Here is a 15,716-nt window from a genome sequence, read left to right on the forward strand (position 1 = left end):
TCTCTATCTACCTCTATCAGGTGTAATGCTCTGACTCTCTCTATCTACCTCTATCAGGTGTAATGCTCTGACTCTATCTACCTCTATCAGGTGTAATGCTCTGACTCTCTCTATCTACCTCTATCAGGTGTAATGCTCTGACTCTCTCTATCTACCTCTATCAGGTGTAATGCTCTGACTCTCTCTATCTACCTCTATCAGGTGTAATGCTCTGACTCTCTCTATCTACCTCTATCAGGTGTAATGCTCTGACTCTCTCTATCTACCTCTATCAGGTGTAATGCTCTGACTCTCTCTATCTACCTCTATCAGGTGTAATGCTCTGACTCTCTCTATCTACCTCTATCAGGTGTAATGCTCTGACTCTCTCTATCTACCTCTATCAGGTGTAATGCTCTGACTCTCTCTATCTACCTCTATCAGGTGTAATGCTCTGACTCTCTCTATCTACCTCTATCAGGTGTAATGCTCTGACTCTCTCTATCTACCTCTATCAGGTGTAATGCTCTGACTCTCTCTATCTACCTCTATCAGGTGTAATGCTCTGACTCTCTCTATCTACCTCTATCAGGTGTAATGCTCTGACTCTCTCTATCTACCTCTATCAGGTGTAATGCTCTGACTCTCTCTATCTACCTCTATCAGGTGTAATGCTCTGACTCTCTCTATCTACCTCTATCAGGTGTAATGCTCTGACTCTCTCTATCTACCTCTATCAGGTGTAATGCTCTGACTCTCTCTATCTACCTCTATCAGGTGTAATGCTCTGACTCTCTCTATCTACCTCTATCAGGTGTAATGCTCTGACTCTCTCTATCTACCTCTATCAGGTGTAATGCTCTGACTCTCTCTATCTACCTCTATCAGGTGTAATGCTCTGACTCTCTCTATCTACCTCTATCAGGTGTAATGCTCTGACTCTCTATCTACCTCTATCAGGTGTAATGCTCTGACTCTCTCTATCTACCTCTATCAGGTGTAATGCTCTGACTCTCTCTATCTACCTCTATCAGGTGTAATGCTCTGACTCTCTCTATCTACCTCTATCAGGTGTAATGCTCTGACTCTCTCTATCTACCTCTATCAGGTGTAATGCTCTGACTCTCTCTATCTACCTCTATCAGGTGTAATGCTCTGACTCTCTCTATCTACCTCTATCAGGTGTAATGCTCTGACTCTCTCTATCTACCTCTATCAGGTGTAATGCTCTGACTCTCTCTATCTACCTCTATCAGGTGTAATGCTCTGACTCTCTCTATCTACCTCTATCAGGTGTAATGCTCTGACTCTCTCTATCTACCTCTATCAGGTGTAATGCTCTGACTCTCTCTATCTACCTCTATCAGGTGTAATGCTCTGACTCTCTCTATCTACCTCTATCAGGTGTAATGCTCTGACTCTCTCTATCTACCTCTATCAGGTGTAATGCTCTGACTCTCTCTATCTACCTCTATCAGGTGTAATGCTCTGACTCTCTCTATCTACCTCTATCAGGTGTAATGCTCTGACTCTCTCTATCTACCTCTATCAGGTGTAATGCTCTGACTCTCTCTATCTACCTCTATCAGGTGTAATGCTCTGACTCTCTCTATCTACCTCTATCAGGTGTAATGCTCTGACTCTCTCTATCTACCTCTATCAGGTGTAATGCTCTGACTCTCTCTATCTACCTCTATCAGGTGTAATGCTCTGACTCTCTCTATCTACCTCTATCAGGTGTAATGCTCTGACTCTCTCTATCTACCTCTATCAGGTGTAATGCTCTGACTCTCTCTATCTACCTCTATCAGGTGTAATGCTCTGACTCTCTCTATCTACCTCTATCAGGTGTAATGCTCTGACTCTCTCTATCTACCTCTATCAGGTGTAATGCTCTGACTCTCTCTATCTACCTCTATCAGGTGTAATGCTCTGACTCTCTCTATCTACCTCTATCAGGTGTAATGCTCTGACTCTCTCTATCTACCTCTATCAGGTGTAATGCTCTGACTCTCTCTATCTACCTCTATCAGGTGTAATGCTCTGACTCTCTCTATCTACCTCTATCAGGTGTAATGCTCTGACTCTCTCTATCTACCTCTATCAGGTGTAATGCTCTGACTCTCTCTATCTACCTCTATCAGGTGTAATGCTCTGACTCTCTCTATCTACCTCTATCAGGTGTAATGCTCTGACTCTCTCTATCTACCTCTATCAGGTGTAATGCTCTGACTCTCTCTATCTACCTCTATCAGGTGTAATGCTCTGACTCTCTCTATCTACCTCTATCAGGTGTAATGCTCTGACTCTCTCTATCTACCTCTATCAGGTGTAATGCTCTGACTCTCTCTATCTACCTCTATCAGGTGTAATGCTCTGACTCTCTCTATCTACCTCTATCAGGTGTAATGCTCTGACTCTCTCTATCTACCTCTATCAGGTGTAATGCTCTGACTCTCTCTATCTACCTCTATCAGGTGTAATGCTCTGACTCTCTCTATCTACCTCTATCAGGTGTAATGCTCTGACTCTCTCTATCTACCTCTATCAGGTGTAATGCTCTGACTCTCTCTATCTACCTCTATCAGGTGTAATGCTCTGACTCTCTCTATCTACCTCTATCAGGTGTAATGCTCTGACTCTCTCTATCTACCTCTATCAGGTGTAATGCTCTGACTCTCTCTATCTACCTCTATCAGGTGTAATGCTCTGACTCTCTCTATCTACCTCTATCAGGTGTAATGCTCTGACTCTCTCTATCTACCTCTATCAGGTGTAATGCTCTGACTCTCTCTATCTACCTCTATCAGGTGTAATGCTCTGACTCTCTCTATCTACCTCTATCAGGTGTAATGCTCTGACTCTCTCTATCTACCTCTATCAGGTGTAATGCTCTGACTCTCTCTATCTACCTCTATCAGGTGTAATGCTCTGACTCTCTCTATCTACCTCTATCAGGTGTAATGCTCTGACTCTCTCTATCTACCTCTATCAGGTGTAATGCTCTGACTCTCTCTATCTACCTCTATCAGGTGTAATGCTCTGACTCTCTCTATCTACCTCTATCAGGTGTAATGCTCTGACTCTCTCTATCTACCTCTATCAGGTGTAATGCTCTGACTCTCTCTATCTACCTCTATCAGGTGTAATGCTCTGACTCTCTCTATCTACCTCTATCAGGTGTAATGCTCTGACTCTCTCTATCTACCTCTATCAGGTGTAATGCTCTGACTCTCTCTATCTACCTCTATCAGGTGTAATGCTCTGACTCTCTCTATCTACCTCTATCAGGTGTAATGCTCTGACTCTCTCTATCTACCTCTATCAGGTGTAATGCTCTGACTCTCTCTATCTACCTCTATCAGGTGTAATGCTCTGACTCTCTCTATCTACCTCTATCAGGTGTAATGCTCTGACTCTCTCTATCTACCTCTATCAGGTGTAATGCTCTGACTCTCTCTATCTACCTCTATCAGGTGTAATGCTCTGACTCTCTCTATCTACCTCTATCAGGTGTAATGCTCTGACTCTCTCTATCTACCTCTATCAGGTGTAATGCTCTGACTCTCTCTATCTACCTCTATCAGGTGTAATGCTCTGACTCTCTCTATCTACCTCTATCAGGTGTAATGCTCTGACTCTCTCTATCTACCTCTATCAGGTGTAATGCTCTGACTCTCTCTATCTACCTCTATCAGGTGTAATGCTCTGACTCTCTCTATCTACCTCTATCAGGTGTAATGCTCTGACTCTCTCTATCTACCTCTATCAGGTGTAATGCTCTGACTCTCTCTATCTACCTCTATCAGGTGTAATGCTCTGACTCTCTCTATCTACCTCTATCAGGTGTAATGCTCTGACTCTCTCTATCTACCTCTATCAGGTGTAATGCTCTGACTCTCTCTATCTACCTCTATCAGGTGTAATGCTCTGACTCTCTCTATCTACCTCTATCAGGTGTAATGCTCTGACTCTCTCTATCTACCTCTATCAGGTGTAATGCTCTGACTCTCTCTATCTACCTCTATCAGGTGTAATGCTCTGACTCTCTCTATCTACCTCTATCAGGTGTAATGCTCTGACTCTCTCTATCTACCTCTATCAGGTGTAATGCTCTGACTCTCTCTATCTACCTCTATCAGGTGTAATGCTCTGACTCTCTCTATCTACCTCTATCAGGTGTAATGCTCTGACTCTCTCTATCTACCTCTATCAGGTGTAATGCTCTGACTCTCTCTATCTACCTCTATCAGGTGTAATGCTCTGACTCTCTCTATCTACCTCTATCAGGTGTAATGCTCTGACTCTCTCTATCTACCTCTATCAGGTGTAATGCTCTGACTCTCTCTATCTACCTCTATCAGGTGTAATGCTCTGACTCTCTCTATCTACCTCTATCAGGTGTAATGCTCTGACTCTCTCTATCTACCTCTATCAGGTGTAATGCTCTGACTCTCTCTATCTACCTCTATCAGGTGTAATGCTCTGACTCTCTCTATCTACCTCTATCAGGTGTAATGCTCTGACTCTCTCTATCTACCTCTATCAGGTGTAATGCTCTGACTCTCTCTATCTACCTCTATCAGGTGTAATGCTCTGACTCTCTCTATCTACCTCTATCAGGTGTAATGCTCTGACTCTCTCTATCTACCTCTATCAGGTGTAATGCTCTGACTCTCTCTATCTACCTCTATCAGGTGTAATGCTCTGACTCTCTCTATCTACCTCTATCAGGTGTAATGCTCTGACTCTCTCTATCTACCTCTATCAGGTGTAATGCTCTGACTCTCTCTATCTACCTCTATCAGGTGTAATGCTCTGACTCTCTCTATCTACCTCTATCAGGTGTAATGCTCTGACTCTCTCTATCTACCTCTATCAGGTGTAATGCTCTGACTCTCTCTATCTACCTCTATCAGGTGTAATGCTCTGACTCTCTCTATCTACCTCTATCAGGTGTAATGCTCTGACTCTCTCTATCTACCTCTATCAGGTGTAATGCTCTGACTCTCTCTATCTACCTCTATCAGGTGTAATGCTCTGACTCTCTCTATCTACCTCTATCAGGTGTAATGCTCTGACTCTCTCTATCTACCTCTATCAGGTGTAATGCTCTGACTCTCTCTATCTACCTCTATCAGGTGTAATGCTCTGACTCTCTCTATCTACCTCTATCAGGTGTAATGCTCTGACTCTCTCTATCTACCTCTATCAGGTGTAATGCTCTGACTCTCTCTATCTACCTCTATCAGGTGTAATGCTCTGACTCTCTCTATCTACCTCTATCAGGTGTAATGCTCTGACTCTCTCTATCTACCTCTATCAGGTGTAATGCTCTGACTCTCTCTATCTACCTCTATCAGGTGTAATGCTCTGACTCTCTCTATCTACCTCTATCAGGTGTAATGCTCTGACTCTCTCTATCTACCTCTATCAGGTGTAATGCTCTGACTCTCTCTATCTACCTCTATCAGGTGTAATGCTCTGACTCTCTCTATCTACCTCTATCAGGTGTAATGCTCTGACTCTCTCTATCTACCTCTATCAGGTGTAATGCTCTGACTCTCTCTATCTACCTCTATCAGGTGTAATGCTCTGACTCTCTCTATCTACCTCTATCAGGTGTAATGCTCTGACTCTCTCTATCTACCTCTATCAGGTGTAATGCTCTGACTCTCTCTATCTACCTCTATCAGGTGTAATGCTCTGACTCTCTCTATCTACCTCTATCAGGTGTAATGCTCTGACTCTCTCTATCTACCTCTATCAGGTGTAATGCTCTGACTCTCTCTATCTACCTCTATCAGGTGTAATGCTCTGACTCTCTCTATCTACCTCTATCAGGTGTAATGCTCTGACTCTCTCTATCTACCTCTATCAGGTGTAATGCTCTGACTCTCTCTATCTACCTCTATCAGGTGTAATGCTCTGACTCTCTCTATCTACCTCTATCAGGTGTAATGCTCTGACTCTCTCTATCTACCTCTATCAGGTGTAATGCTCTGACTCTCTCTATCTACCTCTATCAGGTGTAATGCTCTGACTCTCTCTATCTACCTCTATCAGGTGTAATGCTCTGACTCTCTCTATCTACCTCTATCAGGTGTAATGCTCTGACTCTCTCTATCTACCTCTATCAGGTGTAATGCTCTGACTCTCTCTATCTACCTCTATCAGGTGTAATGCTCTGACTCTCTCTATCTACCTCTATCAGGTGTAATGCTCTGACTCTCTCTATCTACCTCTATCAGGTGTAATGCTCTGACTCTCTCTATCTACCTCTATCAGGTGTAATGCTCTGACTCTCTATCTACCTCTATCAGGTGTAATGCTCTGACTCTCTCTATCTACCTCTATCAGGTGTAATGCTCTGACTCTCTCTATCTACCTCTATCAGGTGTAATGCTCTGACTCTCTCTATCTACCTCTATCAGGTGTAATGCTCTGACTCTCTCTATCTACCTCTATCAGGTGTAATGCTCTGACTCTCTCTATCTACCTCTATCAGGTGTAATGCTCTGACTCTCTCTATCTACCTCTATCAGGTGTAATGCTCTGACTCTCTCTATCTACCTCTATCAGGTGTAATGCTCTGACTCTCTCTATCTACCTCTATCAGGTGTAATGCTCTGACTCTCTCTATCTACCTCTATCAGGTGTAATGCTCTGACTCTCTCTATCTACCTCTATCAGGTGTAATGCTCTGACTCTCTCTATCTACCTCTATCAGGTGTAATGCTCTGACTCTCTCTATCTACCTCTATCAGGTGTAATGCTCTGACTCTCTCTATCTACCTCTATCAGGTGTAATGCTCTGACTCTCTCTATCTACCTCTATCAGGTGTAATGCTCTGACTCTCTCTATCTACCTCTATCAGGTGTAATGCTCTGACTCTCTCTATCTACCTCTATCAGGTGTAATGCTCTGACTCTCTCTATCTACCTCTATCAGGTGTAATGCTCTGACTCTCTCTATCTACCTCTATCAGGTGTAATGCTCTGACTCTCTCTATCTACCTCTATCAGGTGTAATGCTCTGACTCTCTCTATCTACCTCTATCAGGTGTAATGCTCTGACTCTCTCTATCTACCTCTATCAGGTGTAATGCTCTGACTCTCTCTATCTACCTCTATCAGGTGTAATGCTCTGACTCTCTCTATCTACCTCTATCAGGTGTAATGCTCTGACTCTCTCTATCTACCTCTATCAGGTGTAATGCTCTGACTCTCTCTATCTACCTCTATCAGGTGTAATGCTCTGACTCTCTCTATCTACCTCTATCAGGTGTAATGCTCTGACTCTCTCTATCTACCTCTATCAGGTGTAATGCTCTGACTCTCTCTATCTACCTCTATCAGGTGTAATGCTCTGACTCTCTCTATCTACCTCTATCAGGTGTAATGCTCTGACTCTCTCTATCTACCTCTATCAGGTGTAATGCTCTGACTCTCTCTATCTACCTCTATCAGGTGTAATGCTCTGACTCTCTCTATCTACCTCTATCAGGTGTAATGCTCTGACTCTCTCTATCTACCTCTATCAGGTGTAATGCTCTGACTCTCTCTATCTACCTCTATCAGGTGTAATGCTCTGACTCTCTCTATCTACCTCTATCAGGTGTAATGCTCTGACTCTCTCTATCTACCTCTATCAGGTGTAATGCTCTGACTCTCTCTATCTACCTCTATCAGGTGTAATGCTCTGACTCTCTCTATCTACCTCTATCAGGTGTAATGCTCTGACTCTCTCTATCTACCTCTATCAGGTGTAATGCTCTGACTCTCTCTATCTACCTCTATCAGGTGTAATGCTCTGACTCTCTCTATCTACCTCTATCAGGTGTAATGCTCTGACTCTCTCTATCTACCTCTATCAGGTGTAATGCTCTGACTCTCTCTATCTACCTCTATCAGGTGTAATGCTCTGACTCTCTCTATCTACCTCTATCAGGTGTAATGCTCTGACTCTCTCTATCTACCTCTATCAGGTGTAATGCTCTGACTCTCTCTATCTACCTCTATCAGGTGTAATGCTCTGACTCTCTCTATCTACCTCTATCAGGTGTAATGCTCTGACTCTCTCTATCTACCTCTATCAGGTGTAATGCTCTGACTCTCTCTATCTACCTCTATCAGGTGTAATGCTCTGACTCTCTCTATCTACCTCTATCAGGTGTAATGCTCTGACTCTCTCTATCTACCTCTATCAGGTGTAATGCTCTGACTCTCTCTATCTACCTCTATCAGGTGTAATGCTCTGACTCTCTCTATCTACCTCTATCAGGTGTAATGCTCTGACTCTCTCTATCTACCTCTATCAGGTGTAATGCTCTGACTCTCTCTATCTACCTCTATCAGGTGTAATGCTCTGACTCTCTCTATCTACCTCTATCAGGTGTAATGCTCTGACTCTCTCTATCTACCTCTATCAGGTGTAATGCTCTGACTCTCTCTATCTACCTCTATCAGGTGTAATGCTCTGACTCTCTCTATCTACCTCTATCAGGTGTAATGCTCTGACTCTCTCTATCTACCTCTATCAGGTGTAATGCTCTGACTCTCTCTATCTACCTCTATCAGGTGTAATGCTCTGACTCTCTCTATCTACCTCTATCAGGTGTAATGCTCTGACTCTCTCTATCTACCTCTATCAGGTGTAATGCTCTGACTCTCTCTATCTACCTCTATCAGGTGTAATGCTCTGACTCTCTCTATCTACCTCTATCAGGTGTAATGCTCTGACTCTCTCTATCTACCTCTATCAGGTGTAATGCTCTGACTCTCTCTATCTACCTCTATCAGGTGTAATGCTCTGACTCTCTCTATCTACCTCTATCAGGTGTAATGCTCTGACTCTCTCTATCTACCTCTATCAGGTGTAATGCTCTGACTCTCTCTATCTACCTCTATCAGGTGTAATGCTCTGACTCTCTCTATCTACCTCTATCAGGTGTAATGCTCTGACTCTCTCTATCTACCTCTATCAGGTGTAATGCTCTGACTCTCTCTATCTACCTCTATCAGGTGTAATGCTCTGACTCTCTCTATCTACCTCTATCAGGTGTAATGCTCTGACTCTCTCTATCTACCTCTATCAGGTGTAATGCTCTGACTCTCTCTATCTACCTCTATCAGGTGTAATGCTCTGATTCTCTCTATCTACCTCTATCAGGTGTAATGCTCTGACTCTCTCTATCTACCTCTATCAGGTGTAATGCTCTGACTCTCTCTATCTACCTCTATCAGGTGTAATGCTCTGACTCTCTCTATCTACCTCTATCAGGTGTAATGCTCTGACTCTCTCTATCTACCTCTATCAGGTGTAATGCTCTGACTCTCTCTATCTACCTCTATCAGGTGTAATGCTCTGACTCTCTCTATCTACCTCTATCAGGTGTAATGCTCTGATTCTCTCTATCTACCTCTATCAGGTGTAATGCTCTGACTCTCTCTATCTACCTCTATCAGGTGTAATGCTCTGACTCTCTCTATCTACCTCTATCAGGTGTAATGCTCTGATTCTCTCTATCTACCTCTATCAGGTGTAATGCTCTGACTCTCTCTATCTACCTCTCCCTATCTTTCTCTCTCTCCCTCTCTCCCTCTCTCTCTCCCCCCCCCTTCGAAAAGAAATATGTCTTTGATCCACACGCACGCACATCTGTCCCTCCCACCTCAGGCTGCCTCAGGGTAAGAGGCCTCACGCCAACGTTGAGGAGAGGGAAATTGATCTGAATACCGGCCTGAAGCGAGCATTACGGGAAAGCTTGAGAGCTGGGACCCGGACAACTTCCCGGAACCAGCAGCTTCTCCATGGCAACGTGGGGCCAGGGAGAAGGGAGCGAGCGCAGCGCAGGCGGCCAGAGGAGGAGGGATTCAGCGCGCGCGAGGGGGGAGGGGGTCTGCCTCAGCTCTAACACCACCCTGGACAGCACGGGGACCCCACGCTCCAGCTAGTGACTTCACCCCTTCATCTGCAAGACCCACCCCGGGGCTAAGGGTGGAAGAGTTTTCACCTGGTACAGACATTTTGTGTGAGGCCCTGGGTTCAAGCCCTGACACTCTATGGGAGCACCGGGGACAGTGGGGGGAGCTCCAAGGATGGGGGGAGCAAGGCTTTGGTGTCTCTCCCTTTCTCTCTAAGTCACGAATTTGAACACGGGTGTCTACTAGATGACAGAGTGGAGACAAAGGTCACTGCACTTGGGTGAGGGGCAGGGGCTTCTTATTCAGTCACTCATGCCAGTGGGCTGACGCAAGTCACCAAGACGCTTCACAAGTGGGGCTTCCATGGCCTGAGAGATAGCACAGTGGTTGCACAACAGACTTGCATGCCCAAGGTCCCCGGTTCAATCCCTAGCACCGTCAGCATGTCACTTGGGTTGAAAAAAAGGAAAGAAAAAAGAGGGGGGCAGGCAGTGGTACACTCTGGTAAGGACACATATTACCAAGCACAAGGACCTGGGTTCGAGCTCCCGTTCCCCACCTATGGGGTGGGGGGGGGCACTTCATGAGAGAAGCAGGTCTATAGGTGTCTGTCTCTATCTCCCTCTCTCCCTATCTCCTGTTCTCTCTGAATTTCTCTCTGTCCTACCCCCAAAAAAGAAAGGAAGGAAGGAAGGAAGGAAGGGAGAAAGAAAGAAAGAAAGAAAGAAAGAAAGAAAGAAAGAAAGAAAGAAAGAAAGAAGCAGTGGGTTTCTAAATAATGTATCTGCTAGTAAACAGGAAGTCCAACAGTCCTACGCTCTAGCTAATAGTTGAGCAGTTACTGGAAAAAATATATATGACTCAGACATAACTGTCAGACTTCAGGTGGGAAAGCCACGAGACAGTGAGGGAGAGAACTGTGGCAGGGTACCGGACTTGCAAGGCTGCAAGCTCCCCCACCCCAGCTCGGACGCCCAGTCCCTCTGGGGTATTCTGCTCTGCTCTGCGCGTGTCTCTCTCAGAAAACTAAAGATAAATCTTTTTTTAAAAAAAAGAAAAAGAGCAATAAGCAGCAGTGGGGCTTGGGCTCACCCAGTTCTGGAGATGTTGTCTATAAAGCGGCATATTGGTGGGGAGAGGTGGAGAGGTGAAGCAGCCCTTTATTAAAAAACAGACAAAGTTGGACATGTGAAGTTAAGAGGAGGAGATAAAACCCACACCTTTGACAGGGAAAACATCGTTTATCGATGGCTCACCTGCTGAGTTTTATTACCGGGGGCAGACAAGAACACAGAAACGAGCCCTGCACATTAACACAAAATAGGAAGACAAGGACACAGCAAGTGTGTTCTCAATAAGGCCTCTGTGACAATCACTTCAAGAGCTCTGGCTGGCAGATCAGGGCAAGATCAAGTGAGATTAAAGACGCTGGTTACTTATTAAAAAAGAAAGAAAAAAAGTGAATGGAAGTCCAGCGTAAACTCCAGCCCTGTGTTCTGAATTAATCTACAGAGGAAGCAGATGAAGGTAAAAGATCCCGACCAAGGCTTGTCTTTTGACTTCTCTACGTTAAAGGGCCTTAAAATTCTCACCAATAAATGATGTAGCTAGAGAGACGTTTCTCCCCACCCCTTGCATACGTGAGCCTTAAAGAGGAGGCTGCTGCTGGTGCTCACCCCACCCCACCCCACACAGTACCAGGCACAAGGATCCGGGTTCAAGGCCCCAGTCCCCACCTGCACGGGGGAAAGATTCACGAGCGGTGGAGCAGGGCTACGGGTGAGTCTCTTTCTCTCCCGATTTCTCTAAAATTAAATAAACCAGAGGCCAGGCAGTAGAGCACCTGATCTGAGCGCTCACATGACAGTGCGCAAGGGCCTGGGTTCAAGCCCCCACTCCCCGCCTGAAGGGAGGAAGCTTCACAGCACTGGAGCAGGGCTGCAGGCGTCTCTCTGTCTCCCTCTCTCTCTCTCTGCCTTTCCCTCTCGATTTTTTACCATCCTATCCAATTACAAATAAAATAAGTTTAAAAGATAAAATGAAAACATAAAACTGAGAGAGAGAGAGAGAGAGAGAGAGAGAGAGAGAGAGGGAGAGAGAATAAAGAGAAGCCAGGACTGAGGGGCAGGGCAGGGCAGAACATGAGGCAGACAGAAGCTCACATCCACAGAGCACCCCAGCACGCCCCCTGCTGGCCCACCCAGCACAGGCCAGGCTGAGAAAGGCACCCAGAGAACTGCCCAGCCCGGAGCATCCTGACAAGACACGTGAGGGGCCAGGAGCTGGCCAGGCCAGCAGACTTGGCACAAGCCAGGATTCAAACCCCAGCACATGAGAGCACCTGCTCCTTCCCCACTCTCTGTGTCTCTCCCTTCCTGTCTCCCCCGAGACTGAGGTGAAAGGGGAGAGTCCGCTGGCCTGGGTGGTGGAGGGGGCAGGTATACCCCTGGGAGCCCCGGCAGTAAGGAACTGAGCTGGGGTCCTGTCTTCCTTAAAGACAAGTGATCGTCCTTCAGAAACATGCTGTCTCTCCCTCTCCTCCTCTCAATCTCAGTGGAAAAAGAAAAAAAAAAAAAGGCTAGGACAAGAAAATGGTGCACAAACCAGGCCCCAGAGCTACAGTGGCAACAGTAATAATGATGATGATGATGATGATGATGATGATGATGATGATAAAGAAATAGATAAATAAATAAACAACACAGCATGCTGGTTGGTTCTACTTTCCTGATGTTACAAAGAAGGAAGATGAGGTCCAGTGTTCCCTCCTTCAAGACGTGTGGACCAGAGGAATCCACCCTCACCATGGCATCCCCAGGCTCCCCCTCCCAACTCCCCCAGACCCCTCTAGGCCCTTCCTAGGCACCCCCACAGGGCACCCCAGGCCTTCCAAGCCCCCCAGGTTCCACCAGGCCCTCCCTCAGCCCCCTGAGGACCCCCAGGACCCTCAGGCTCTCCTGAACACCAGCATGCCCCCCCAACCCTCCAGGTTCCGTCAGACCCTGAGGGCTCTCACCAGGCCCTCCCTCAGCCCCCTGAGAACCCACAGGCTTTCAAATGCTCACCAGGGCCCCCAGGATGCTCAGGACCTCCAGGACACCTCAGGCCCTTCTCAGGGTCCCCCAGGCACTGCAGGCTCTCACCAAGCCCTCCTCCAGGACCCCCAGGCCTGCCCCGGGACCCCCCAGGACACCTCAGGCTCTTCCCAGGCCCTCAAGACCCCCAATCCCCAAGAGCTCTCACCAGGTCTTATCCCAAGGCCCCCAGGACCCCTCAGACCTCCCCACACCCCTCCAGCCCTTCCCCAGGTCCCCTGGACCCCTGACACTCACCAGAGAGCCGCGGCCACAGACTAAGTGGATGCGGGTGGTGTAGGTGGTGTGGATACCGTCGCTGGTGACGCAGGCAGAGCCGTTGGTGTACTCCAGCAGGACGCTGCCACTTTCTTCTACTATTGGGGCGGCCGCCAGGCCCAGGTTGCTGACTGACACCACCTCCGAGTACGAGTCCTGCGGGCAGACCACGCATCAGGGGGTGACCCCGGCCCCAGCCCCAGCCCCAGCAGTCTCTGTGAGGCATTTCCTGGGAGACAAAACCTAACCCCCACCCCCGTATCCCCACATCTCAGCCCTGGAGGGAATGGGGGGACTGGGAGAGCCAGACAGACACACACCCTGCCACACACAGGCCTGACTGAGCTCAAGCCCTGACACCACATGGGGGTCCCCGTGGTAACTGACAGAGTTCCCAGGGCGTGCTCCCTCTCCCTGTTAGTCTACCTCTGTGTCTGTATGAAAAAAGCAGCATGCGTGAGGCCCCAGAGGGATGTAAACAAGCAATAACCAAGAACGGCTCCTGGTTTGTTTCTGTTTGTGTTTTTACTGCCACCAGGCTTATGGGTGGGAGCTCAGTGCTGCACCACAAATTCACCACTCCACTTCCGGCGGCCATTTCTTTCCCTCTCCCTCTCCCTCTCTCTCTTTTTTTTCTTTACACTTTTTTTTTTCCCCAGTCTTCTATTTTACTGGACAGGACAGAGAGAAAAATTGAGAGGAGGGAGCGACAGAGAGAGAGAGAAAGACAGAGAGGCAGCTGCAGCCCTGCTTCACCACCCGCAAAGCTCTCCTCTGCAGCCCAGCCCCTGGATATACCCCTTATGCAAGAATCTAGAATGGTGTTTGTTTGTTTGTTCATTTGTTTTTTAACCAAGCATGTTTTAATGACCCACCATTTTAGAAACTTTTTAACCAAAGCACTGCTCAGCTCTGGCTGATAGTGGTGCAGGGGACTGAACCCAGGACTTTGGAGCCTCAGGGATGTAAGTCTCTTTGCATAGCCATTATGCTATACCATTATGGGAAGCCAGGTCCTTGAAACTCCTAAGTGTGTGGTTAACCGGACGAGCCACCGCCTGGCTCCCCCAGCTCCTGATTTTCACGAAGAAGCGAGACAAGCCCCAGTGTTCTCAGTGGTCCATGGGAGGCCTCTGCCGGCTACCACCCGCCACCCGGGGACATGGTGGGTCTGAGGGTGGGCAGGGAGGTTCCCTGGGACAGGCCCTGGGTCCAGGGGCACCACTGCCCACTCACTGGAGCCTCTGCACACAGCCCGCAGGGATCGTGTCCTGGCCGCCAGGGGGAGCCCTTCTGCTGCCTCCCACCCACCTGCCCGCCCGGCCCCAGCTGCCCTGCTCCCCAGGCCAGAGAAAGTACATTCCTGGGGGCTATTTTTAAAAAAGCACACAGCGGTCTTTATTTTAAGAGGTAGCAGATGCACTGGGCACGACGGCACATGCCAAGGCTCTGGCAGTGGCAGGCTGGGGGGGTGAGGGGGGACACGCCAGCTAAGGCATGGCCCCCCCAAGACAGGAGCAGAACCCGTCCTCCCAGCAGCTATGAGCTCCAGAGTCTGGAGGACGCAGGATCTCTGCTCAGACCTTCCTAACCCATATCCCACCTGGCCAGAGGGGAGACGCTCACAGGGTCACCTCCACACCCCACAGCTTTGGGGGCTGAGGGGAGAGACGGCTGTATGATCTGTGCAGGTGGTTGGGGGCGGACAGACAGCTCAACAGGTATCGCACATGGCCCAGGACTGAGCCCCAGCACCACATGGGTGAATTCCAAGGCAACAGAGGAAGCTCGGACACTCTAATCTTCCCCTCCTGAGTTCTATCTGGATTTATCCCCATGACACTCACACACACACACACACACACACACACACACACACACACACACACACACACCTCCCAAGGCTCCAAAACAAAAAAAGAAGTAAATGAAAGAATGCCACACACCTCCTCGATCTGGTAGCGCATCTGGCAGGCAGCCGCGTAGCGGTCACAGCCGGGCACCGGGTTCAGGGGCCGACACACGTTGATGTAGTACTTACGCCACATGGTGTGGTCCCCGCCGTTGTCCATGGCGAACCAGTTCGCCTCCAGGCCACCCTCCGACTTCGCCAAACTGACCGGGACACAGAGAGGGGGGTGAGGCCCGTTCCCGCAGCCGGGGCAGACATGCCCTCCCCCCCACCCGTCACGGTCGCCAAGCCGACAGGCAGGGCACCCAGGAGACTGCCCGGTGGTCAGCGCCGTGCGCACGGACAGCATGTGCGAGGTGCCGGGCTCCATCGGCGGCTCTCGCCAGAGCCCTGTCAGAAATGAGCCACAAGGGAGTCGGGCTGTAGCGCAGCAGGTTAAGCGCAGGTGGCGCAAAGCACAAGGACCGGCATAAGGATCCCGGTTCAAACCCTGGCTCCCCACCTGCAGGGGAGTCGCTTCACAGGCGGTGGCGCAAAGCACAAGG

At 48.1% G+C, this 15,716-nt stretch overlaps 1 protein-coding gene across 3 annotated transcripts in view; it reads right to left on the bottom strand.

Moving 5' to 3' along the window:
- IGF2R (insulin like growth factor 2 receptor) overlaps positions 1 to 15,716 on the bottom strand; it is a 124,610-nt gene that overhangs the window by 42,080 nt on the left and 66,814 nt on the right. For all 3 annotated transcript variants that reach the window (XM_060205224.1, XM_060205225.1, XM_060205223.1), the window contains exons 18-19: positions 15,206 to 15,374; positions 13,239 to 13,415 (exon numbers count right to left, since the gene is read on the bottom strand). In XM_060205224.1, coding sequence (XP_060061207.1) covers positions 13,239 to 13,415; positions 15,206 to 15,374 — 346 coding nt within the window. The remainder of the gene's footprint in view (positions 1 to 13,238; positions 13,416 to 15,205; positions 15,375 to 15,716) is intronic.

This window comes from Erinaceus europaeus, chromosome 13 (assembly GCF_950295315.1).
Source record: "Erinaceus europaeus chromosome 13, mEriEur2.1, whole genome shotgun sequence".
Classification (NCBI taxonomy): domain Eukaryota; kingdom Metazoa; phylum Chordata; class Mammalia; order Eulipotyphla; family Erinaceidae; genus Erinaceus; species Erinaceus europaeus.